Source organism: Microcebus murinus, chromosome 1, assembly GCF_040939455.1.
Source record: "Microcebus murinus isolate Inina chromosome 1, M.murinus_Inina_mat1.0, whole genome shotgun sequence".
NCBI lineage: Eukaryota > Metazoa > Chordata > Mammalia > Primates > Cheirogaleidae > Microcebus > Microcebus murinus.
The window spans coordinates 67,072,334-67,099,310 of NC_134104.1; the positions used below are offsets into that span (position 1 = coordinate 67,072,334).

The 26,977-nt window shown below is 35.0% G+C and overlaps 1 protein-coding gene across 3 annotated transcripts in view; it reads right to left on the reverse strand.

The window, feature by feature from the left end:
* The window catches only part of ZNF148 (zinc finger protein 148), a 134,540-nt gene that overhangs the window by 75,676 nt on the left and 31,887 nt on the right, over positions 1-26,977 (reverse strand). For all 3 annotated transcript variants that reach the window (XM_012780425.2, XM_012780426.3, XM_012780427.3), the window contains exons 2-4: positions 19,340-19,420; positions 12,949-13,084; positions 2,079-2,427 (exon numbers count right to left, since the gene is read on the reverse strand). In XM_012780425.2, coding sequence (XP_012635879.1) covers positions 2,079-2,411 — 333 coding nt within the window. In that variant the 5' untranslated portion in view covers positions 2,412-2,427; positions 12,949-13,084; positions 19,340-19,420. The remainder of the gene's footprint in view (positions 1-2,078; positions 2,428-12,948; positions 13,085-19,339; positions 19,421-26,977) is intronic.

The window sequence follows — 26,977 nt, forward strand, 5'->3', positions numbered from 1 at the left end:
TCCAAAGTAAGCAGAAGAAAAGAAAGAATAAAAATTAAGAGCAGAAATCAATGTAAATGAAATGAAACAGCAAATTAAGAGAAAAAATTTAACAAAACCAAAAGCTGTTTCATATCAATAAAATAAATCTCTACTGGGGAGCAGGGGGAAATGGGGAGTTGTTCAATGGATACAGAGTTTCAATTCTGCAAGATGAAAAACTTCTACAGATCTGTTGTACAACAGTGTGACTATAGTTTACAGCTGTATACTTAAAAATGGTTAAGACAGTAAAAAATAAGAAAAGGTTTGAGAAAAAAGATAAAACAAAAATAATATCAGATTGGGCAGGTGGGAGGGGGGAGGGGGGCGGGTATATACATATATAATGAGTGAGACGTGCACCATCTGGGGGACGGTCATGCTGGAGACTCAGACTTGTGGGGGGAGGGGGAGGAATGGGCATTTATTGAAACCTTAAAATCTGTACCCCCATAATATGCCGAAATAAAAAAAATAAAAAAATAATAATATCAGAAATGAAAGAGGGGCCACCAATATAGACTCCAGGATATTAAAAGGATAATAAAAGCATACTGTGATCAACTTTGTGCCCATAAATTTGATAACTTTGATGAAATAGAACAGTTCCTTGAAAGATACAATCTGTCAAAATTCACAAAGATACAATCTTCAAAATTCAAGAAGAATTAGACAATCTGAATAGACCTATATCCATAAAAGAAACTGAATCAATAATTAACAACCTTCCAAAACAGAAAGCACTAGACCCAGAGGGGTTCACTGGTGAGTTCTACCAAACATATAAGGAAGAAATCATACCAATTCTCTATAATCTCTTCCAGAAAACAGCAGCAGAGGGAATACTTCCTAATTCATTCTATGACACTGGCATTACCCTAATACCAAAACCAGACACAGACAATATAAGGAAAGAAAACTACAGACCAATTATCTCTCATGAACCCAAAGTAAAAATCCTCAAAATATTACCAAACTGAATCCAACAATGTATAAAAGGAATTCACACAATGACCAAGCAGGATTTATTCCAAGTATACAAGGCTGGTTTAACATTCAAAAATCAACTAATATAATCCATCACATAAATAGGCTAAAGAAGAAAACGGTATTGCAACAGGCTAGGCAAAAGTTGGTGAGTACACATATTAGAACACAACTATAAGTAGTTATCCATTCATTCACACCATGTGTCAACACCTGGGATATAAAGGAAAGTAAGACAAAACTCCTGCCCTCAGAGTCTACAATCTATCCAGAGACAGACACTGAAGAAATAATCACAAGTTCTTATCACAGGGACTCAACAAGAAGTCAAAAGAAGTGGCAGGATGCTGCTGATAAAGCACTATCTATCAAAAAAACAGGGATGGGGTATGGCTAACGGGAATATTATAAGCAGGATATATGAAAATCCTAAAGCAAAAGAAAAAGTACAGCATTTTGAATGAACTGAAAGGAACACAGCTTTAATATTACAGAAAGAAGAGGTAAGAGTTACAAATTGGTCCTTGGGTAAAAATAAAGGTAGAAGGTGGCAAGAAAGATATGGATGCCTACAAAAAAAATATATCTTAAGGGATGTCTAGGGTAGACAGGAAGGAGAACAAGGCTGATATGCTTTAAAAAACTAAATAAAAAAAGCAAGTGGAGAATGCAAAGAGGACAGAGAATAGGGGTATATCAGGAAAAAAAAAATAAAGGCAGGAATTTCCAGGAGTTACAGAATTTGAAGGAAAAACCCCTGAGCACTGATCTTCTTCTAGTTATGTTTAAGCTTCAAACTTTCTACTCTTTAAAAAGAAACACAGAAGTAATCCTGCTAGATATAGAAACATTACCCTGGAAAAAATCAAGTTTCTAAAATAATATAATACAAAAACTTAATTTTGCCTTTCAAATATGATTTCTGTCAATATTATAGTATATCTGTTCTAGAACACTATTTAGCCTTTAAACATTTTCTGAAACTTCTTGAATGATTTGCAGTATTATTTACAACAAAACTAATTATATTTCTAACTATAAGTGTAATATCTTATAAAGGAATTACTTACAGGGACATTAAGTGCATACTGTAGTCCTTGAGGAAGTCTTTCATGTGTTTCCATCTGCTCTTCATCATTTTTCACTGTCTCCTCATGGACCATGAGTTCATCATGTGATATCATATCCTGCTGTCTCATTTCACTTTCTTGTAACACTTCATCTGCAGCAAGGATCTCCTGGTGAGGCATACCTCGATCTTGAAGTACTGACTCCTGCAGCTCTCCAGACACAGTAGACTGGCCAGACACTCCACCCATTACAACCATTGCCCTGGAAGACTGCATTTCGTCTATGCCGCCACATTTAAGAAACAATCCTTCCAGTTTGTCGTCAATGTTCATGCTTAAGTATAACTGCCTAGAAAGACCAAGTTTGGCAACAAAACATAATAAATTAGTTTTATATGCCTACATGACTTTTTTAAAATTTCAAATTATGAATTTGAAGATTCAAATAGAAAAGTTTTATTCATATAATTCACAATTGCCTCCAATTTAAAAATTACCAAGATAGGTTTCCAAAAGCTAGTAGAATAAAACACAAATTTTCATTTGATATTAAGACACAAAATCCTAAATCTATTTAATTATTGAAATATGAGACTGACATAAAGCAAACTAGGGAAAAGTATTTGTGACAGAAGCCAAAGGATCCATATCCTTTAATATATTAAAATGTCCTAAAAAAAAAAAAAAATGAATTCAAGAAGGAGTTGACAGAGAACATCATCAGGCAAATCATTAAAAAATCATTAAAGAAAACTTAGAAATAAATAGTCATTATAAACATACAAAATATAGTCACACTAGTAATCAAAGATATGACCATTAATTAAAACAGCAATACCATATTTTATCCACCAAACTGGTAACAACTCTTTTCAAAAATACATCCAATGTTGCAGTTTTTTAAAAAAAGACACCACCTACTGATAATGGGAGCATAAATTAGATCAACTATTTTCAAAGGCAACTTGGTAGTATGTATCAAAACCCATAAAAATGCACATGTGCTTTGATCCAATAATTCTACATTTAGGAATTATCCAGATGACATTAGAAATACATACAAAGATATACACAGAAAATCACTACAGCAGTGAATATAATAAAAACACCAGAAAGACACTAGGCTTTCCAGTTCTACAAAAGGAAAACTTGTTAAAATATGTTCAAAGTTACTTTTTCTAAACTGGACTATGGTGATCGCTGCCAAACCAGGTAAATTTACTAAAAATCATTGAATTGTACACTTAAAATGGGTAAATTTTATTTATGTAAATTATACCTTAATAAATTTAAAAAATAATATCAAAAGAGTGCCTTCTCTTTGGGTGTGGAGGAGTGTCACTAATAGGAAGCAGGAAAGGGGAATTCTAGGGACCTGGTGATGTTTTTTTCTTGAAAGGATGCTGGTTGCACAGGTGTGCTCACTTTGTGAAATTTCAAGATGTATGCTTATGATGTGTACTTTTTTTTCAGTTATACTTCAATAAAAAGTTAAAGTATGTTAAAAGTGAAAAAAATCCAAATAGTCATTAAAAAGTTTTCTTGAAAAATATTTGAAGATCTGGGAAAATATCCCAATATACTAAGGGAAATATGTGCATATATATATGTGTGTATGTGTATATGAATTTATACAGGTTTATCTAAAATGCTAACAACATTAACATGATCATTGGTGGTAAAATTACCAGGATTTTAAAACTTCATTTTTCTCTAATTTCAAAACTTCCTATAATAGGCCGGGCGCTGTGGCTCACGCCTGTAATCCTAGCTCTTGGGAGGCCGAGGCGGGCGGATTGCTCAAGGTCAGGAGTTCAAAACCAGCCTGAGCAAGAGCGAGACCCCGTCTCTACTATAAATAGAAAGAAATTAATTGGCCAACTGATATATATATATAAAATTAGCCGGGCATAGTGGCGCATGCCTGTAGTCCCAGCTACTCGGGAGGCTGAGGCAGAAGGATCACTCGAGCCCAGGAGTTTGAGGTTGCTGTGAGCTAGGCTGACGCCATGGCACTCACTCTAGCCTGGACAACAAAGCGAGACTCTGTCTCAAAAAAAAAAAAAAAAAAAAAAAAAAAAAACTTCCTATAATAAATTTTTATTACTTTTTACAAATGTTTTTAAATTGGTTAAAAGTATTGTTCACATTACTAATATAGTCTTAGTCAGACATGATTAAATAAACACAATAGATGGTGATAAGAAATTAAGAACTAGACACTATTAAATAATTACATTTTCTTATTTTCTCCATTATTACAGGAAAGACAGGCAAATTTTTTTAGGCAGTATTTCCACTTGGTTACTATAGGAAGTAATGTAACAATAATCATGAAATCCAAAAAACTTCATCTCAAAGAAGGTCAAAGTGTTGGCAGAAAGTTGTTTTTTAAAAAGTTTTATTATCTGATTGTGTGAAATAAATATATATTCACTACCCACTATAACGGACTTACAATTAGTAAAAGCATTAAGTGGGTTTTGATTTAGTCACCTCTTTCCCAAATTAATCATGTAGGTAATGACTACTGCCTTGATGACAGCTTTCAGCAGTCAAATGGTAAGTTAAACTCCAATACACTACTGAAATCAAAATACTCTTTCATTTATTAAGGCAAGTATCTGATTTTACTGTTGAAAATCTTTAATTAGCAGCAAACTTTAAATCTAAAGGTCAAGGATTTTAAATATATCACCAAATAATTACTCTGTTCAAATATTCCATTTATCACCTTTCTTAAAGAATGAACTATCCTACAACTAAATGATGTCTAAGTCTTTTAAGGTTAACATTTAATTATTCTAGCCATTTCTATGGAAATCCCTACAAATCAATTATTACTCACTTTTAAACTATTTACAGTTTTCTTAAGGAATGTGGAAAACCCCTCACTTAATAGTGACATATATACACAAAGCCATCCTTGTATTATGATTCTTTGTTGCTGCTGAAGCTGCTATTGCCACATACAATATTATTTTTAAAAAACTGGGAGCTTTTACAGAATATAGGATATGTAAAAGAAGAGGTTACTAAAAGAAAGACCAACTTAGAAAAAATAACCCAGGGCAGATCCTGTTTTGTTTGTTATTTTTAAAAAGCAGCCAAAGTTGAAGCTGACTTGTTGCTTTAATCCAAGGTCTACATTACCCTATAGCAGTGGTCCCCAACTCCAGTGTTTTTCATCATGCATCCCATTAATTTAAAATTTTTTAGCATAGCCTAATATGTGCATACTACTTAAGACTATACTCCTGTAGGGTTGTGCCAGTACATTATATATATTAACAAAAAACAGGTCAGGTGTGGTGGCTCACACCTGTAATTTTAGCACTTTGGGAGGCTGAGGCAGAAGAAATTCCTCATCAGCCCAGGAGTTTGAGGTTGCAGTGAGCTATGATGATGCCACTGCACTCTAGCCCAAGGTATAATAGTAGTACCTTGGAGACATAAAATATTCGGGGGAAAAACGTATAAAGTACCAGAGTGAGGGATTTAAAACAAGAAGACAGTACACCTCAATATAAAAGCAGTAAATTAAAAAGAAAGTGGAAATACTTCAAGTGGAAGACAAACTTGACCTCTTCAAAAATTTTCCTGAAAATATACCATATGCACAGGAAAAAAATTTTTTTTCTTCCATTTTACATAGTTACTTATTCCCGTGGCCACAAATAATTAAGCTATATATTTGAGGTTAAATTGGCTAGCCCAGAAACTATATTTCTCAAATACCCTGAAATTTCCCTGAAATACCAGAAAATACTAACATATCAACACAGATTCCAACATCAATGAACAAGGTTTTAATACTTGCAAAGCCCTAGAAATATCTATCACAATGAAAACTGCATGTATTCTTGACCTGGCAACTTCACTGCTATGGAGACATGGTACACAATCCTATGGGTTTATTCACAGAAGTTCACCACCAAAGGTATATGTATGTACAAGGATATGTGGTGCAACCCTTCAATGGGAAAAGACAAAGACTGGAAACAGTTTAAGCATCCACAGCTAGGAGACTTGTTACATTAATTATGAGTCAACCACCCAGTGGAATATATGCAGCCATTAAAAGGAACAGGGCTAGCTATGCTGGTTCTCCAAGAAATATCAAGTGAAAAAAATCAAGAAGAGAACCATGTAGATAGTTAAGATCCTTTCGACATTTTTTTAAAGACAGAGTCTCACTCTATCACTCAGGCTGGAGTTCAGTGGCGTCATCATAGCTCACTGCAAACTCAAACTCCTGGGCTTAAGGGATCCTCCTGCCTCGGCCTCCCAGAGTGCTAGGATTACCACCAAGCCTGGCCCATATAATTCCTTAAAAGGATAAATAGCTCCAAACAACAGTTATTCTGAAGAGAATTTTTTTTCCTATAAAGAAACTTGGTGGAATTTAGAAAGTGAAATAAGAAAGGATCTATAGCAAGAAGACTGATTTTAACTTTTTATTCTATTCCTTTTTCTAACTCTGTACTTGTATATTTTTCTTTTTTTGTTGTTTTAATGTTACAACAGGGTAACAGGGTATGGATAACAGGATTGAATCTAAATCTTGTTTTTGTTATTTATTTTAAAAGGCTGACTTAGTGTTATTTTTAAATGTGTTTTTTTAATTATTGATTTTTATTTTTTTATCTTTACTTTTATTTTTAAATTTTTTTTCTATCCTTTACAACTCCAACATTAAAGGCTTATTAAAATGTGTTTTAAAGACGAATAAAATGAGCCATAGCTATGTGGCATACCTCAACTTGTCTCTGAGCAGAGTAATATGGACAGGAAATGAAACAAAAAAGGAAATTTCACCAGGCTTATGGAAAAAGGGAAAAGGACAAAACTACATCAAAAAAAGAAAAAGATAAAGTAGGGAAAATACATTTTTAAATTATCCTTGCACCTCTCTTCTATGCCACATGATCGTTTTCATCTTCCCCCCTTACAACTCTCAGTCAAAGCTCTCACGTGTTTCACGACACATTCAAAAATCCAAATACAACAAAGAGCCCCATGCTCAAAAGTCAACACATGCTATATCCCTTCTCTAATATGTTCAGGAAGGATTAGCCAAGTGTAAAGAAAGAAAACTCATGTAATCAATCCACACTAATATGTGAGTAAATGTCTCTTCCTGCTAACCCATCAAAAAGCCAACTGCTTTCTGACCCAAATATAAGTACAATTAATAGAAACTCAGGGGTGAGGGATATCATACAGGAAAGAGGAGGAAAGAATGATGCTTCCTTTAATCATATCACTCACATGAAAGACTGCTCTGGAAGGGGAAAAAAAACTAAACAATTAATTTGTGTTCCCAGGAACCTCTGTCCAACTGGAGGAAAAGAAAATAGGTAGAGCCCACTCTGGGCTCCTTGTGAAGACCCTTTAAGTGGAGGAATCTTGGGCAGCTGACTCAACAGAGTACAAAATGGCAGAGCTGTTAAGAACCAAGATAGGATAAACAATGGTGTCCTAGAGCTAATTCAGCTAAAGATAGGATGGCAACCCTTATTCCGTGCTTCAAGTTACCCAGAGCAGAGAATGCTGAAACCTAGAACACAGTGGGAGAGAGAGAGGAAGGGGACCAGCTTGGGCCAATTTCTCCTATATCTCTCTTTAGCATGTCAAACTCTGTATTCTTTCCCTGCTTCCAAGATTTATTCTTCCCTCATCATCATTCTTCTGCAAGAGAAGCTTAAAGGTACAGATACAGGGGTATTTAGGTGGCTACAACATAGATTCTTAATCCATTTAATCCCCACCATCCTTTCCTTTCCTACTGACAAACATTTGGTTCAGTGTGTAGACGTAATCCTAACTGTAGCTTAGGTAACCTCTAGTCATTTAAGCCTAGTGGCAAGGCTGCACTTAACGAAAACATAAATTATCAGCCATCACTTTTCTCTTATAACCCAGAACAAACAGCTAACTACTCTTCTTGTCACCTTCTAATTTAAGGTTTCCAACCAACTACATGCACATAATTAGAAACTAAGCTTTAGAGATTTGTAAGTTGAAATAGAGTAAATAAGCTTTGAGTCAGGGCTTTTAATAAGGAATTAAGCACATGGGCTTTTAATACAAACATTTTCAACAACTATTTCCAAAACGTGGAGGACTGTTTGAATTTGTTTTCAGAGGACAAAGTTAACAGAAGCATAACATATGGACAAGTTGGGCATTATTATTCAATTTTAATCAAATGTACAAATCACTTTAAATGCTTGCTGAGGTTTTTACAGGAGTTTTATACAACTAATGAGAAAAATATCTTTCCAAATTAATATTTATGTCTGCATCATAAAATTCAAAGATTATGATAACCTAGAAAGGAAAGACAACTTATGTGTGTTGAAGATCTACTACATGTAAGACACTGTGCTGGGCACCTTTACATATGTTACCTTACTTAATACTTACAATAATCATTAAGACAAGTAACAGTATATCCCCATTTAACATACAAAGAACCTAGGGCTTACCTAAGGTTACATAGCTAGGAAGTAAACTGGGATTTCAAACCAGGCTTACCTGACTCAAGGCACTTTTTAGCATATCATACTACTTTCCAACTTGAAAAAGCCCTGAATACATAAAAAAGTCAGTTGAACTTACTCTCTTCTCACCACCTACTCTAAGGTCCCTGTATCACCATTGCTTAGGGCTCTGTAAAGCAACCAAACTCTCTTTAACGGACTATCCATCCCATGGGAGAAACTTTCTTTTTTTTTTTTTGATCAACAGACACATCAGGAGAGAGAAACTTTCTGACACAGACTCCCTTTTCCTTCAGGACAATTGGAAACTTTCTATTTTCTATTTTCCAACTTCCATCTATTAGTCATACCACAACTATTCTTTTTTTCATGGGTTTACATATATCTTTTTAAACTATTAATATCTTCCTTTGTTAAGACCTAATGTAAGAAAAGTCAGTGCTGATGATGTATTTGATCAAAAAAGGAGGGCTGTAAGTTTTAAAGTGAAAACAGATTTGAAGACCTATGCCATAGTTCTCCAAAATTCCTGAAGACTCCTAGCTGCCCTTCAGAATATACATGAATATCCATGTGCCACTTATCAACTTTAATTAATCTGCATACAACTGTGGAAAAAAATTAATATTTCTTATTAGATTCTGATTTTCTGTTTTATTTATTGAGTTTGGCAGTAATATTATGTTCCATAAGCTTTTATGAACAATGTGGAACTTCAACCAAATGAGTCAAAGCAGATTACAGCAAGCAAGCTGAGGAACCTAAATGTCACTGTTTTTTCTATCAAGAGTAATTTCCAACTTAAAATATTCTCACAAATTCAACAATATCACCCCTCTGCCCTGGAAGGAAAAAAATACCTAAACAATTGTTATTTGGAAGATGCCAGTTACATTAATTTGTATATTCACATTTCTAACTCATGTATGAGTCAGTGAGAAATTATACTTTAAAAATATCAGCATTAGAAATACAAATTACCAACCAACCTCAAAATCTGTATTGTATGATACATTAGATAATATGAGGAAACCCATGATCAATATGAGAATCTTTAACAAATTTTCCATTGATTATTCCTAAGAAATGTTCTATTCTCTATCATCCCTCAAAAGTATAGTTTTGATCTAAGCAGAAACTGCTTCACCTCTCATATAGAGGTATATCTGAAGAGGTATCTGAATGTAGAACGTCCCTAGACAAGAAATAGATTTTGTTTTTAATAACTACCATTTTCCATCTAATAAGCATATTTCGTAAGCCATGTTGATTTTTAAAGTGCTACTATTTCAAAACATCCTAATAGGAGCATCATTTGCAATAATGGCAACTGGACAAAATGGTCTGTCTGAACAATGTAGCAAAAGATATTTTAACATATATTTAATATCTACAGCTGCTAACACAATTATTAATCAGAGAATTTACAGGCTATGATCATTTTATACAATATGACAACTAAAAAAGCTATGAACATTTTTTAACCATAGAAAGATAATTTATAAATATTTAAGCCAAAGCTAACAGGCATTTCTACATAACAGTGAAGACCCCTTAAATAAAGCAGAATCTAAGCATATTTTGCATCACCAAAGTCTTCCAAAACAATGTGGCATCAAGAAAATAGTGGTATTTAGAAATATTCAAACATCAAATTTATGGCAATTCAAACTATTAAGAAGCAGCTATAGTTTACCTTTAAAAGGAAGAGGGAAAGGAAAAAGGGAAAAAAATAAAAAAGGTCCAAGCAAAACAGATCTTATATTCTGCCGGATCTAGTTATTGCATCCATTACATTGTATGCCAATATCAACAATTCAAACATTAATATTCAAAATACTGATTCTACGAAACTATGAATTTTCTATAGTCTTATATAATTAAAGAAATATTAAAAAAAATTCTTAAAATAAACTTTCCTGTATACTATGAATAAAGTCAAATACCTAATGATTTTGATTTTGGAAACAGGGTCTTGTTCTGTTGCCTGGGCTAGCATGCAATAGAGTTGTCATAGCTCACTGCAATCTCAAACTCCTAGGCTCAAGGGATCTTCCCACCTCAGCCTCCTGAGTATCTGGGACTACCAGAGCACACCACCACATCCAACTAATTTTTCTATTTTTTGTAAAGATGGGGGTCTCACTATATTTCTCAGGCTAGTCTCAAACTCCTGGCCTCAAGCCATCCTCCCACCTTGGCCTCCCAAAGTGCTGAGATTGCAGGCATGAGCCACCACACCCAGTCTTAATGGCTATTTTTAATATGTACTATATAGTAACCAAGACTCATTCTACAACAGAAAAAGTATTAACTATTTAAATCAATATCACTTTATTTTTCTAAATGGAAAGTAAATCTGACTCAAACCCTAATGTGAGGCCGGGCGCTGTGGCTCACGCCTGTAATCCTAGCTCTTGGGAGGCCGAGGCGGGCGGATTGCTCAAGGTCAGGAGTTCAAAACCAGCCTGAGCAAGAGCGAGACCCCGTCTCTACTATAAATAGAAAGAAATTAATTGGCCAACTGATATATATATAAAAAATTAGCCGGGCATGGTGGCACATGCCTGTAGTCCCAGCTACTCGGGAGGCTGAGGCAGAAGGATCACTCAAGCCCAGGAGTTTGAGGTTGCTGTGAGCTAGGCTGACGCCATGGCACTCACTCTAGCCTGGACAACAAAGTGAGACTCTGTCTCAAAAAAAAAAAAAAAAAACCTAATGTGACAGACAGCTGGCTGATTCCCCAGAATCTGTTCTCTCCTTACTCAATAATAATAATTAAATGACACACATAGCTGCCTAGGTAAGACTCATATTCCAGCCACCGTTGCAGCTGTTATGGCCATGTGACAAAATTATAGCCAGTAAGATATTTGTGAAAGTAATATACACAACCTCCTCTAAAGGAAAAGAAAATGGCTTTCACAATGGGAACCAAAATATATAAGCCACATATTAAGGATAACAGAGCAAGACAAAGGAGCCCTGGGTCATAACGATTCTGGAGCCTCCATATAATCTCAAGATAGTTTACATGTATTTTTCAAATAAATGTAAATATACTTCTACCTCTGTAAGCCTCTGTCACAGTAGCCAAGTATATATACTAACATATCAAATATAAATGATTGTTGATCTAAGATTGCTTCCATATAGTAATGCAGGTAAACATACAATATGTATAAATGTATAGTAACTGATATGTTTTTTCATATTTTAAAATTATATGGTACACACCATTAAATTTGATTAATAGGCCTAATTTTCTCAAGTATGAAAACAGAGTTTCCCTGAAAATTCTGGAAGATTTAATGGGGTATGTGTTAAGGATGGCGGTGAAAAATTTCTGCCTGTTGAGAAAAATAGTTAAACAACAAAACAACTAACTACTCACTTAAATTTCACTTAAAATTATATGATAAGGCCGGGCGCGGTGGCTCACGCCTGTAATCCTAGCACTCTGGGAGGCCGAGGCAGGCGGATTGCTCATGGTCAGGAGTTCAAAACCAGCCTGAGCAAGAGTGAGACCCCGTCTCTACTATAAATAGAAAGAAAACTAATTGGCCAACTAATATATATAGAAAAAATTAGCCGGGCATGGTGGCGCATGCCTGTAGTCCCAGCTACATGGGAGGCTGAGGCAGAAGGATTGCTTGAGCCAAGGAGTTTGAGGTTGCTGTGAGCCAGGCTGACACCACGGCACTCACTCTAGCCTGGGCAATAAAGTGAGACTCTGTCTCAAAAAAAAAAAAAAAAAAAAAAAAATTATATGATAAGCTACAAATATTTTTCTGTGGTAAACTAAACTTAGAATATAAAATGATATCATTATTCATCACTTTTCTCTTAAAATTGCTTTCTCAAGAAAAGAATAAATGTAAAAAAAAGTTCTGGCCCGGCACAGTGGCTCACACCTGTAATCCTAGCACTCTGGGAGGCCAATGCTGGCAGATTGCTCAAGGTCAGGAGTTCGAAAACAGCCTGAGCAAGAGCAAGACCCCATCTCTACTATAAATAGAAAGAAATTAATTGACCAACTAATATATATAGAAAAAATTAGCCGGGCATGGTGGCGCATGTCTGTAGTCCCAGCTACTCGGGAGGCTGAGGCAGTAGGACTGCTTGAGCCCAAGAGTTTGAGGTTGCTGTGAGCTAGGCTGACACCATGGCACTCACTCTAGCCTGGGCAACAAAGTGAGACTCTGTGTCAAAAAAAAAAAAAAAAAAAAAGTTCCTTCCAGATATAAATACCAAAACATAAAGAAACTGTTATATAAACTAAGCATAAAATTCTAGTAGCCAAGCAAAATGGTTTTGAAAATTTACTTACTCAAGATTATGAAAAAAATAAGTATTAAAATTACCTGAGACTAAGGTAAAAATGAAGACTTCAAGGAAGGGAATGCTGTAGAGTTGAAAAAGAAATCATGGTTGAGTTTCTACCTTTCATAGGCTTCAGAAACCTTCAGTATCACCTTAATCACTTACGCCAGCCAATTCCTACAATAAAACATACACACACCAAACAAAACACATTACTTATGAAGGGAAAAAATACAAATATAATATTTGCAAACTGGTATGAAAACTGAAGTGATCGCTCTTTGTAAATATAGTAAGCTATGACTGAATGACCAATGCACTGACTTGTTTTTAAGTCTGAAATTGAGAACATACAATATGGAAGGTAGTGAATGAGAAATAACCTTAGCTTTATAAAGAATACTCTGCCTAGATCTGGAGTCTTCAGCTCCAGAGACATGGGATAAGGAAGGAAACACAAAAGGGTACAGACCTAAAAGATGAGCAAAGAAAAAACAAAACTTAAGAAACCATTTAAAAACACATTCATATCTGCCTCGTAAAGTCTATGAAGTGAAGAAAGAAGAAACACAATGGCAGGCCTTACAACAGAACCTGCAGCATATAGAATGCATAGGTATTTGCAATAAAAAGGATTACAGGCCGGGCGCTGTGGCTCACGCCTGTAATCCTAGCTCTTGGGAGGCCGAGGCGGGCGGATTGCTCGAGGTCAGGAGTTCAAAACCAGCCTGAGCGAGACCCCGTCTCTACTATAAATAGAAAGAAATTAATTGGCCAACTGATATATATATATATAAAAAATTAGCCGGGCATGGTGGCGCATGCCTGTAGTCCCAGCTACCCGGGAGGCTGAGGCAGAAGGATCACTCGAGCCCAGGAGTTTGAGGTTGCTGTGAGCTAGGCTGACGCCACGGCACTCACTCTAGCCCGGGCAACAAAGCGAGACTCTGTCTCAAAAAAAAAAAAAAAAAAGGATTACAACTGTGAAATCAGATTAAATACCTGAATACAGAAACCTGCAAGGTCACCAATGACAGAAAAGCTAACAAAAAGATGGAAATGATCAGAAGAAGAATGTGTAATGTATCCAAAACGACAACAACAAGTATAGACTGTGCACAAGAAGAAACCTTCCTGGTAGTATTTCTGAGCATAGTTAACAGACTAACTACAAACAAAACATTACTTACACAAGGAAAAAACACTGTATGTTTGTTTTACTTCCATAATGGATTTTATGTAATTTCCTACCCTGAAAGTCCTTAAAAATATTAGTTCCTATCTATCAAAATTAGTTTGTATACATTTTTCACAGGAAGCTTGAAGACCAGATGATATATGAAAAATCCTGATTTTACACCAGTTTACAATGGTGCAAAGACAAAGAGAATAGTCTTTCCCACCTACAGCAAAGCCAATAATAATTTCTGAACTTCAGAAAGCAAAACATTCATTTTTCTGAAACATTGCAACATTGTTTCCATATTTTTAAAAGTTCAATTTCTGATACATCTATTTACATCTCAGTACCCTTCCATTTCAGAATTTTCCCAGATATTCAGGCATGTTTATTTTTCCAGATAAACTTTTGTTCAAAATAAAATGGATATGTTAAATATGTTACAAGGAACATGCATTTAAATTTTTTTAATTATGAAAACAATCAATCAATAAGAGATTTGCAATACAGAAAAATTATAGAAAAGAACCAAATGGAAATTCTGAATCTGAAATGGTACAGTAACAAAACATGTATCAGGCCGGGCCCTGTGGCTCACCCCTGTAATCCTAGCACTCTGGGAGGCTGAGGTGGGAGGATCGCTCAAGGTCAGGAGTTCAAAACCAGCCTGAGCAAGAGCGAGACCTTGTCTGTACTAAAAATAGAAGAAATTAATTGGCCAACTAAAACTATAGAAAAAATTAGCCAGGCATGGTGGTGCACGCCTGCAGTCCCAGCTACTTGGGAGGCTGAGGCAGAAAGATTGCTTGAGCCCAGGAGTTTGAGGTTACCGTGAGCTAGGCTGACATCACGGCACTCTAGCCATCCCCCCTCCGCAACAGAGTGATACTCTGTCTCAAAAAACATGTATCAGAAAGGCTCAACAGTAGATTCAAGGTGGCAGAAGAAAATCACTGAACTTAAAGATACATCAATAGAAATTATCCATTCTGAAGAACAGGGTGAAAAAAGATTGAAGAAGAATGAACATATCATCAAAGACATATGGAAAAACATCCAGATTACCAACATTTCTGGAGTACCAGAGGAGAGGAGAGTAAGAGCAGAAAAATATTTAATAAAATACTCACCAAAAACTTGCCAAATTTGATTTTTTCCAGACAATAAATCTACAGAGCTAAGAAGCACAATGAACTTCAATAGGGATAAACACCTATACATATCTTAGTCAAACTGTTGAAAGCAAACACAAGGAGACAAATCTTGAAAGCAGAAAGAGAAAAATGATTCAGCATGTGCAGTGAACCATCAATAAGATTAACAGCTAACTTCCACTCAGAAATAATAAGAGTCTAGAATACAGTGAGATCACATATTCAAAGAGCTAAAAGATAAGAGTTATCAACCTAGGTGGCAGCAAAACTATCCTCTGAAAATGAAGGAATAAAGATATTACTAGTCCCAGAAAGGAAAAAAAAAAAAGAATAAAAATATAAATATTAAAAAAAACAAAAGAAAAGAAAAACAAAAAAACAAAAAAGAACAAAAATATTAGTAGGTACACAAAGACTGAGAAAATTTTTGCTAGCAGATATGCCTTAAAAAAAAAAACACTAGAGGAAGCCCATCAAACTGAAAGGAAAAGACATCAGATTCAAATACACAGAAAGAAATGAAGGGCACCAGAAATGGTAAACATGTGGGTTAATCTAAAAGACTATAAATGTTTCTCATTTTTTCTCTTGCTTCTTTAAAAGACCTGACAATATGTAAAACAGCGATTATAGCACTATTACTGGGTTTATAACATATATAGATGTACATTACAACAATGGCATAATAGAGAAGAGAAAATGGAGCAGTTTCTATATTTTACTGATATTAAGCAAACTGTTAAAATGCATAATTCCAACAGCAACTACAAAGAAATTATCTTTAAAAACATACAACACAAAATCAATGAAGTAATTAAAATAGCACACTAGAAAATATTTAACAAAAAAGGTAGTAAAGGAGACACAGAGGAACAAAAACATATGAGATATATAAATTAAAAAAATAGGAAAATGACCAATGTAAATACAACCATATGTATAATTAAATGTGAATGATTTAAACAGCCTAATAAAAAGGCAGCCGGGCGCGGTGGCTCACGCCTGTAATCCTAGCACTCTGGGAGGCCGAGGCCGGCGGATTGCTCGAGGTCAGGAGTTCGAAACCAGCCTGAGCGAGACCCCGTCTCTACCATAAAAATAGAAAGAAATTAATTGGCCAACTAATGTATATAATATAAAAATCAGCCGGGCATAGTGGCGCATGCCTGTAGTCCCAGCTACTCGGGAGGCTGAGGCAGGAGGATCGCTTGAGCCCAGGAGTTTGAGGTTGCTGTGAGCTAGGCTGACACCACGGCACTCACTCTAGCCTAGGCAAGAAAGCGAGACTCTGTCTCAAAAAAAAAACAAAAAAACAAAAAAACAAAAAAAAAAAAGGCAGAGACTGTCAAATCGGACAAAAAAAAAGAAAGATGAAAAAGGATATACTATGAAAACAGTAACAGGAAAGAGAATTGGCTATATTAATATCAGACGAACAGACTTTAAAACAAATAGAGACAAAGACCACTGATTGCAGGACTCCTTTGGCATTGCAAAATCTCAGAATAACATGAAACCCTGAATTGTTGCAGTAAGTATCTTAATATTGGTAGCTTTAGATTCAGTGAACTATAGTATTTGAAAAAAAGTTATAGAAGTGTTATTACTTTTCCTGGTTTAAACTGTTTAAAAACTCAGTTTATGGCCAGGCGCGGTGGCTCACGCCTGTAATCCTAGCTCTCTGGGAGGCCGAGACGGGCGGATTGCTCGAGGTCAGGAGTTCGAAACCAGCCTGAGCAAGAGCCAGACCCCGTCTCTACTATAAATAGAAAGAAACTAATTGGCCAACTAATATATATAGAAAAAATTAGCCGGGCACGGTGGCTCATGCCTGTAGTCCCAGCTCCTTGGGAGGCTGAGACAGAAGGATCGCTTGAGCCCAGGAGTTTGAGGTTGCTGTGAGCCAGGCTGACGCCACGGCACTCACTCTAGCCTGGGCAACAAAGCGAGACTGTCTCAAAAAAAAAAAAAACACAACTCAGTTTATATTGAATAATTTTTTGAGTGTGTCACTAAGGGGAAAAAATATCAAACAACAAGTCAGGGGGTCATGTCATTCTAAGATATTATAATGTGGAAGGAAAACTAAGTCCTGCAATCAACTGTGAAGACCTTTTAGACCTAATATCCCACTCAATCACCCTAGCAATGAAGGAGAAAATCACTATATTCAATAATAACACATTAAAACTTTCGTAGGGCAAAAAAAAAAAAAAAAAAAAAGATCAGCAAAAATAATTTGCCTACCAAATAGTAAGAGGCTCACAAAGAAATGGTAAATATTTGAGGTGACAAATATGCTAATTAGCCTGTTTTGATCATTCTACAGTATAAACATGTATCAAGACATCACATTTGTACCCCATATATACAATTATTATTTGTCAATTAAAAGATGCTATACCCCATAGATATATAAAATTATTTGTCAATTAAAAACAAAACACAGAAAAAAAATAACAAGGGGGTCCTTTCCTTAATATACAAAGAGCCCCATAAAAGGGCAAAACACATGACTAAACAGATCACTGAAAATATACATTTGGTCAATAATAATGGGAAAATGCTCAAACTCACCCAAAATAAAAGCAAAGCAAAGCTAATCAACAAAAAACTGACAAATATTAAAAAGTTTGTGGCTGGGCGCAATGGTTCACACCTGTAATCCCAGCACTCTGGGAGGCCAAGGAGGGAAGATAGCTTGTGCTCAGGAGTTTGAGACCAGCGTGAGCAAGAGCAAGAGCAAGACCCTGTCTGTACTAAAAATAGAAAAAATTAGCCAAGTGTGGTAGCACATGCCTGTAGTCCCAGCAACTTGGGAGGATGAGACATGAGGATCACTTGCTTGGAGCCCAGGGCTTTGAGGTTGCTGTGAGCTAGGCTGACGCCATGGCACTCTAGTAAGGGCAACAGAGCAAGATTCTGTCTCAAAAAAAAAAAAGGTTTGACACTAGCCAGTTTTGTTAAAGAGATAAAAAGATCCTCTCTCTCACAGACTACTGATATTGGTCATTCTTTTTAGAGTTAGTCAATTTACCCACCAAACTGTTAAATGTACATACTCTGGCCCAGTATTTTTTACCTTAGCAATTTATGCTGAATATATATTTTAAAATATGTGCAAACATGAACCCAAGAACATTCACTACATTACCTTTTACAGTAGCAAAAGAACTAAAAACCTAAATGTCCACAAACAGGCGACTAGTTAAAATAATTACGATACATCCAAATACTAGAATACGATACAGAATAAAATAAAAAGGAATGATACACAAAGATATGGAAGTTTTTACCAAAAAAAAGCATGTTGCTGAATAATATATATGGTGTGATCTCATTTGTGTAAAGAATATATAAACACACATCTAAATGCTTGTACATGTATAAAAAGTATCTAGAAGGATATACAACGTTAAGTGAATGAGATAGGGAAAGCCTTTTTTTGATATTATTATAACACTGTCTACTGCTTAAGTGTGTACACCTTTTATATTAAACCTAGGTAAAGGGGTGAAAATGCTAAACAATTATCAGAAGATAAGGGAAAAGAAGGAAATCCTAAAATATGGCCACTAAAATTGCTAATATTTTCAATACGCAAGTTTTAAAAGTTCTCAAAACAAATTAAAAAATTCAGAGAAACTTCAGAATCTTTATGATCATTAATAACTGATATGTGCCACTAACAGATATGTGAATTCCTTGAAAACTGTTCAATATTAATTTTTTTCATGTTTGAAAGATAAAAGTATAGGTTTAATATATGCACCAAAAAAGGCTTCTTAACATAAGAGAAGTGCAGCCTAAAAAAGAGATACATAAGTTATCTAGTTAAGCGAGAGAAGATAATGGACTTTATCCTATAAAATGAAGAATGTTGATTCTTTTCAATGCATAGATGTTCATATCTACATACAGTGATATGCTATACGTAATACTCATGCTATATTTAAGAGGGTATAAAAGGAAAACAGATTGTCCAGTAAATGTAGAGTGTTACATTTGTATAGTTGTGAGTACACGTGTTCATGTGCAAGCACATGGGCCTCTAGCGCAGGTAAAAAATAAAGACTGAGTAAAACAACGTTGAATTACCTCTATAAAATATGTCTGGCAAATGCCCATCCCGCCAGATCACTTGGCTGAATCTCCAAGCTGCTGATTCCTCCCTCTATCCTACAAAAGTACAAAAGTACAGGTTATTCTCCAAAAGAATCAAGATTAAGCATAGTCTCAAAGTCAGGTAAATTTGTTTTATCTAAACACAGTAAATATAAAAAATTATTTCCATGGTAGATACTGTTGTGCTAAACAAAATTAGCAGCAACTAACACTTAGTCCAAATGCAATGACCCATCAACACTAAATAACATCACAAGGATAAGAAATGACTCAGACAAAAATTAGACTTTTTCAAATTTAACTTCTAGTTAGGGATTAAGATTTCTTTGAAATCAGGACAATAACCTTGAATTTATCCAAATGTGTTTCACTAAAATCATATGTTGATACTCTCCATTATTCAAATAATACTATTTCTTCATAAACTCCTACAATAACATTTCCCTCAGCAGAAAAATCTCAATATAGTAAGGATGTAGTTTTTGAAAATATAAAAATAATATTTTAAATTTCAAGGCAAATGTATTTAATAATGCTAAAATGATCCATCAATATTTTTAAACATCATGCTGTAATCAACCTTTTAGCAGAGACTAATACAGAAAATTTACATTCTATGTTAGTATTGCATTGATATTGGACACAGATCATTTTCTTCGTGTAACTGGGATATTTTCCCCAGGTATATGAAATGAAGATAATGAAAAATGAAAGCTAAATCATCAGAAACAAAGAATAGGCTAAATATAATTTTTTTCAAAAATAGATAAAGAATTTTATATAACACAACCCTAACACATTTTTAGGGCTCAATAAATATCTTGCACATCAATAAAAGCCATAAAGGTAATCGCAGAACAACGAAAGAAATTAAAAATCTCTAGAAAATAACTAAGCATGTTAATTCAAGTTCGTGTTTATATAATTTTATCAAGGAATTACAAACAGTACAGCCTTTACAAACAGTACAGCCTTTCCTAGTCCTTAGTAGCTTTGTTGCTAAACCAGTTACAAACAAAAGTTCTATTTTTAAATAATTTATTTCTACTAAGTTCCTAATTGCCTGCCTCAAAGTTTTATAGGCAAGCATTCAAAAGAGCATATATGCCCTTAATTACATAAAATTATTTTAAAGTATACACATATTTCGATAGCAACAGTGCCAAAAGGATAAGCCATAAAACTATACTATTGTATTAGACACTGTTAAAAAAAATAGGTAAAGCAAAACTGTGTTAAATTAAATTTGTCCTAAAGATGCCTCCCTAAGTAGCAAACTGCAATCTAACTTAGTGTTCAAACAAACTGCAACCTAATTTAAGAGTATATTCTTGTAACAAGGAGCTGAGTCTCAGCCAATCACAAGCTGCCAACTCATGAGACCATGTACATATAAGGCAAATGCCAAGCTGTACCCAATCAAGCCATTTTTGTATGTCACTTCCTTTTGTTGTCTATAAATACTGCCTACCCACATTGCTGGATGGAGCTCTCTGAAACTCCTGGTTCTGAGCACTGTTCCATTTGTCAGTATTTCTTTGCTCAAATAAACTCTGCTAAATTTAATTTGTCTAAAGTTTTTCTTTAACAACTGTATCTTCATTATATTGCTATTTACATTCTATTAGATTTTTATATATTCTTTATATATATTATTGTATTCAACATTTAGAAATGTTAAAACAGCTGCAGGAATAAGTTAAACAGAAAAAGCACTGCAAAATCTATATACCAGAAACATCTTTAAATCACACATTCTAATATTATGAGTCTTTTTTAAACATAACTTGATATATCTACTCCACAATCAAGACACTATTACATAACTCATCACATAAGATGGTAACACCAAAGACTGGACAATATTTCTGAAATATTAATATTCTGTTGAAAATATTTTCACAAAAAGCATACTCACCTTCTTTGTATCCCTTTTTATTGAAAGTGTTAAATTAATGCTGTCATACATCAAAGAATATAACTAGATGTGTCAAAAAATAAAATAGCGAAGCAAGAAGGAAAAGGGGACATGCCACACACAAAATAATATAACCTCAAAGTCTAAATTTATAAACAGAATTTATTTTATTTTATTTTTAGACATAAGGTCTTGCTTTGTCACCCAGCCTGGAGTGCAGTGGTATGATCAGAGATCACTGTAACCTCGAACTCCTGGGCTCAAGCAATCCTCCTGCCCCAGCCTCTCAAGTAGGTAGGACTACAGGAGCACACACTATGCCCAGTTATTTATTGATTGACTGATTGTAGTGACAGGGTCTGGCTGTGTTGCACAGGTTGGTCTTGGGTCTTGAACTCCTGGCCTCAAGTGATCCTCCCACCTCAGCCTCCCAAAATGCTGGTATTACATTACAGGTATGAGCCACTGCACCCAGCCATAAACAGAAATTTATGAATATCTTTCCTATTACATACAAACATTACTATGGAACCTCATAATTTCCTCTAAGCCAACTGTAACATAATCTTTCTCTGGAACCCTAATTCATTTATTAATAGCATCATTTCTCCTTCAAGTCTCTATCCCTAATTTACCTTTCCCACTCCTCTCAACCAATGGGAAGGAATCTACTAAACTGGAAACTGTGCAAGCACCAAAGGAATACAATTTCTTGGACATCTACCCAGCAGTCAGCTAAGATCTTCCTCTTTCCTTGCCCTACTCTCCCATTTGAGTAATCAGTGAATATTCCTGCTTAGCAATTCTTTTAAGATTTTGCTGACTAAATACTCTTTGATTATAATCACTTGTGCATACATAAACAGATTAAGGCTAAAAATATACAGATGCTCCTCAACTTATGATGGGGTTATGTCCCAATAAGTCATGGGTTTATGCCTATAGCTGAATGTCTGCATAGCTTCTGCATCATCAGAAAGTTGAAAAATCCTAAATCAAACCACTGGAAGTCAAACCATAGTTAAGGCAGGGACCACCTATATTTTAAGATAGGAGTTGTATTATATTTATGCTATCGATCAAGATAGTATTTGTTTTTAATCAGCCAATGACAGCAGATGTTAATAGACATACAATAATACAAATACACACTTTTTTTTTACATGATAAGAACTTTTATACTTATTCAGTAATTGAGGAAGTGTTCTACTAATACCAATTTTAATAACTATGGCACAGAAAGAAAATAAATGAAATATTTTTCAGGGGCCATTAACTACAATCCTTTCATTATTCAGTTTTGATAGACTGGCAATATTCCAATATACTGGCAATATTCCAATATAACTAGCAGGTGGTCTGATTTATTAAGGAAGCCAACATTTTTGGTCACGTGATATATGTACAATACATTATCTAAGATTCCTAAGACATGCATAAAATACCATGGTCCCTGCCTAAAGGAGTTCACAATTTAGTAAGGATGGGAAACACAGTTTGTGATAATAATGTAGTGTGGTAAATAATATTGCCCAAGCTGGTCTCGAACTCCTAGCCTCAAGTGATCCTCCCACTTTGGCCTCCCAAAGTGGTGGGATTACAGGTGTGAGCCACCACACCCTGCTGAAGCTGACCTTTTAATGTTGACTGCACATTGTAAGAATGCTTTGGACTTTGCTCAGTAGTGTTCCTAGGACACTGAAGATAATAACTCACATAATCTAAACAACAAACTTACAACATTGGTACTATTATAATTCACATTTTACAGATGAGAAAACTACAGGGGTGTTACACAATTTACCAAAGGATATCCAACTAGTGAGTGGCAGAACCTAACAGCTCATAATGGTTGACAGGGGCCCTACACTCACTGTTGTGCTATCCCCCATCTTATCACCACCACAACTACCCTCTTATCTTTCAGACTTCATCTTCTACTTTCCCCCTTGTTCACTCCTTTCCAGCCACACAGACCTAACTCATTTTCCAGAATCTCCAGCATGTTCCAGTAGGCCCTAAGGCCTACTGTACTGCCTGTACCTCCTTTTGGAATACTCTTCCCCTAGAGATCCCCATAACTAAATCCCTTACCTACTTCAATTTTTTGCTTAATTGTCACCTTATTAATAGATCTTTCCAGCCACACTAATCAAAACTGCAACCTGCCCCCACTTACACTCAGCCAATCCTCTTTTTAACTTGTTATACATTTTGCAGTACTTAACACCTCTTAACATATCTACATAACCTACTTATTCATGATGTTTATTCTTTTTCTGTTCCACTATTATTTTTATTATAATAAAATAAACTCCACAAAGGCAAGAATTGTTGTCTGTCTTATTCACGGATATATCCCAAGTGCCTAAAACTACTGCATTGCACATAATAGACACTTAATATTCTTTAAAATGTTTATATAAAGCTGGAATTTATCCCAGGAAGTCAGGCTCCAGGAGCTTAACCACCATACAATATTATCTCTCTAATTATGGAATCATAGATAATGAAACTAAGACGTGTAGAAAAGTCACCCAAGGTCACATTAACCTAATGAAACAGCAGAACATGGTCTCAAAACCAGCCTAGTAGGGTTTTGGCAAATTTCCCTATAAATTTCCCTAGAAGGCCTTAAAGATCTTAACAATAAAGAAATCCAACCTACTGATGATCTACAATATACTTTATGAAACACTGTATCAAATGTACTATGGTAATTCTCAACAATATAAATAGTTTAATTCAATCAAACTTTCCAGTCTTTGTTTTAAAATAACAGGAATAACTAATTTCAAAAGTATTCTTTCATGTGGGGGGGAGGGTGGGAATGGGCATTTATTGAAACCTTAAAATCTGTACCCCCATAATATGCCGGAAAAAAACCCAAAAAACAAAAGTACTCTTTCAAAAAACCTACAAAAACTACATGCACTTTTCTTTTTTTGAGTCAGAGTCTCACTCTGTTGCCCTTGGCTAGAGTGCCATGGCATTAGCCTAGCTCACAGCAACCTCAATCTCCTGGACTCAAGGGATCCTCCTGCCTCAGCCTCCCAAGTAGCTGGGGACTCCCGACGTACACCACCATCCCTGGCTATTTTTTTCTATTTTTAGTAGAGATGGGGTCTCACTCTTGCTCAGGCTGGTCTCTAACTCCTGAGCTCAAAGGATCTACCCGCCTCAGCCTCCCAGAGTGCTAGAATACATGCACTTTTCAACAGATAAGAAGAGCTGCTTTTGTTTTTTAAAATATTTCACATACTTCATGTTTGGTTCTGGGAACCTGGACAACTTCTATTGATACTATATTTTCAAAGTATATCTTTGGATGGTATAATATTAATACTTCCAATCTACCAAATTATGTTTTAACTGTCATCTTTGCCTAGAAAAGATTGCAAAAGATGAGGTTTTATGAATTAATGTAGCAGGATCCAGATAAAAGATGTGTTAGAAGAAACATCCACAAAAACTGTGTCAAGACCATTAATTTATAAGGCAATAAACAGAAATTCAATATAAAGAAGAATCTAATCAAATCTTAACTGCTCGATAATTATTTCATTATACCATGAACCTTAATTTTACTCCCAAATATGACCATTTTAGAAAAGCCGACAAAGAATGTAGTTCCTGGTTAATTAAGGTTATTTTTCCAAAAGCTTCATTTTTAAAGTTTCACTGAAATGTATAAGCTTACAAATTTTAATTGCTTATGCTTCCATGAGCACTGCCAAATAAAAAGGCTATCTCTGCCCTTTAAATGAAACCAAAAGCCCAAAGCAATGAAATGATAAATTATAGCATACATGGCATAAGAATCTGAAACAAAAAATGCTTAAAGTACTTTAGAATCTTTTATCACATTGTACACATTAGTCAAGATATATTTTTAAATTAGTTCTTTTATAATTTAATGAGGCTTTCTGAATGATTTTTTATTTTCTCAATGATATTAAAAAATAAAAAAAAAACCTCATTCCAGGCAAGAGATTTCTATGAATTTGGTTAGAATTTCTACACAGTGACAATGCAAAGAACAGATTTATGTGTTCTTTTAATTTACAATACTGCTTTGAAAATTAAAGTTATTAAGACTCCCTCTAAGGAGGTACATTTTACATATTTAAACTAAAAATGATATCTGAATAAGGTCTAATGGTATACTTTTGAAACCAGATCTATCCCAGGGAGGAATGACAGCCCAATAAATTCAAACCAACTACCCCAGAAATTACCTTACCCAGGTTTGTCTTCAACCATTTTCCATTTCTACTCTCATCAAAAATCAAGCCAAAATCTTAATAACATTGCCATTAATGTATTAATAGTTATTACACTTAGTTGAAACAGAAAATCCTACAGGGATAGTCAGATAACTTAAAAGATTGCTGAGCAAAGTGAGTAAAAATAAAAGCCACCAAGCAAACATTTTTACCTAGCCTTTATCTTTCAAATCAACTAACCAGTAAACTTTTATCAAATAAGAAACCAACTGTCCACCCATGTGAGAAAACACAACAGTATGCATCTTTATAAACGCTTTAGTCTATAAACCTCTAAAGAGATAGAAGCTTTAGTTCCGTATCACCCGTTTCTTGGAGAAATATCCCAAAAACTAATACTATCAACAGTGAGGATGCTACACTATCAAGCAACTATGTAATCCCTCCCCAGATCTACTACTAGAAATTAGATTTTAAAATTAATAAGCCACCAAAATCAGGCCGGGCGTGGTGGCTCACGCCTGTAATCCTAGCACTTTGGGAGGCCGAGGCGGGCGGATTGCTCAAGGTCAGGAGTTCGAAACCAGCCTGAGCGAGACCCCGTCTCTACCAAAAATAGAAATAAATTAATTGACCAACTAAAAATATATATACAAAAAATTAGCCGGGCATGGTGGCGCATGCCTGTAGTCCCAACTACTCGGAAGGCTGAGGCAGTAGGATCACTGAGCCCCGGAGACTGAGGTTGCTGTGAGCCAGGCTGACGCCACGGCACTCACTCTAGCCTGGGGAACAAAGTGAGACTCTGTCTCAAAAAAAAAAAAAAAAAAAAATAAGCCACCAAAATCAAGGAAAAGCTGTTTTATTTTTACGCGAATTTTTATTGAACATTAATTTTATAAATAATCATGACACATTATTTCACTATGATGACCAAGATTACCTAGGCAAATTTTCAAGCAATCCTCTCAAAGATGATACAAGCACATTCTGATACAGTATTTCAGAGTTTACAAAGTGCTTTCACATGTTACTTTCATTTGACGCCCCCCCTACAACTACCTGGGTAGGTATTATTGTTTGTCTCAATTCCATAGATGATGAAACCCAGGTTCAAGAGGTTAAGTACCCACAGTTACACAACATCTAAGTGGCAAGGCAAAGACTTCAACCGGATTCTATGCCTCCTAATAAATGTCTATTCTAAAATAACCCAACAGGAAAGGTCTTTTCCAAATCTAAATATATTGAACATTATTCTTAGCAATGTTCTAGAAGCAAGAAAATAAAATCTTCAAAATATAACACCAATACAAATAAAATTTGAAAATGAAAAGGCAATGAACAGAAAAACTTTATCCTATTTTTGTAACACAAAAATTATTGTAATGTAATATAACTAAGGAAACCTAGAAAATATTATAGAAATACCCATTTAGGGGGGAGTGGGGAGGATGAAGAGAAGTG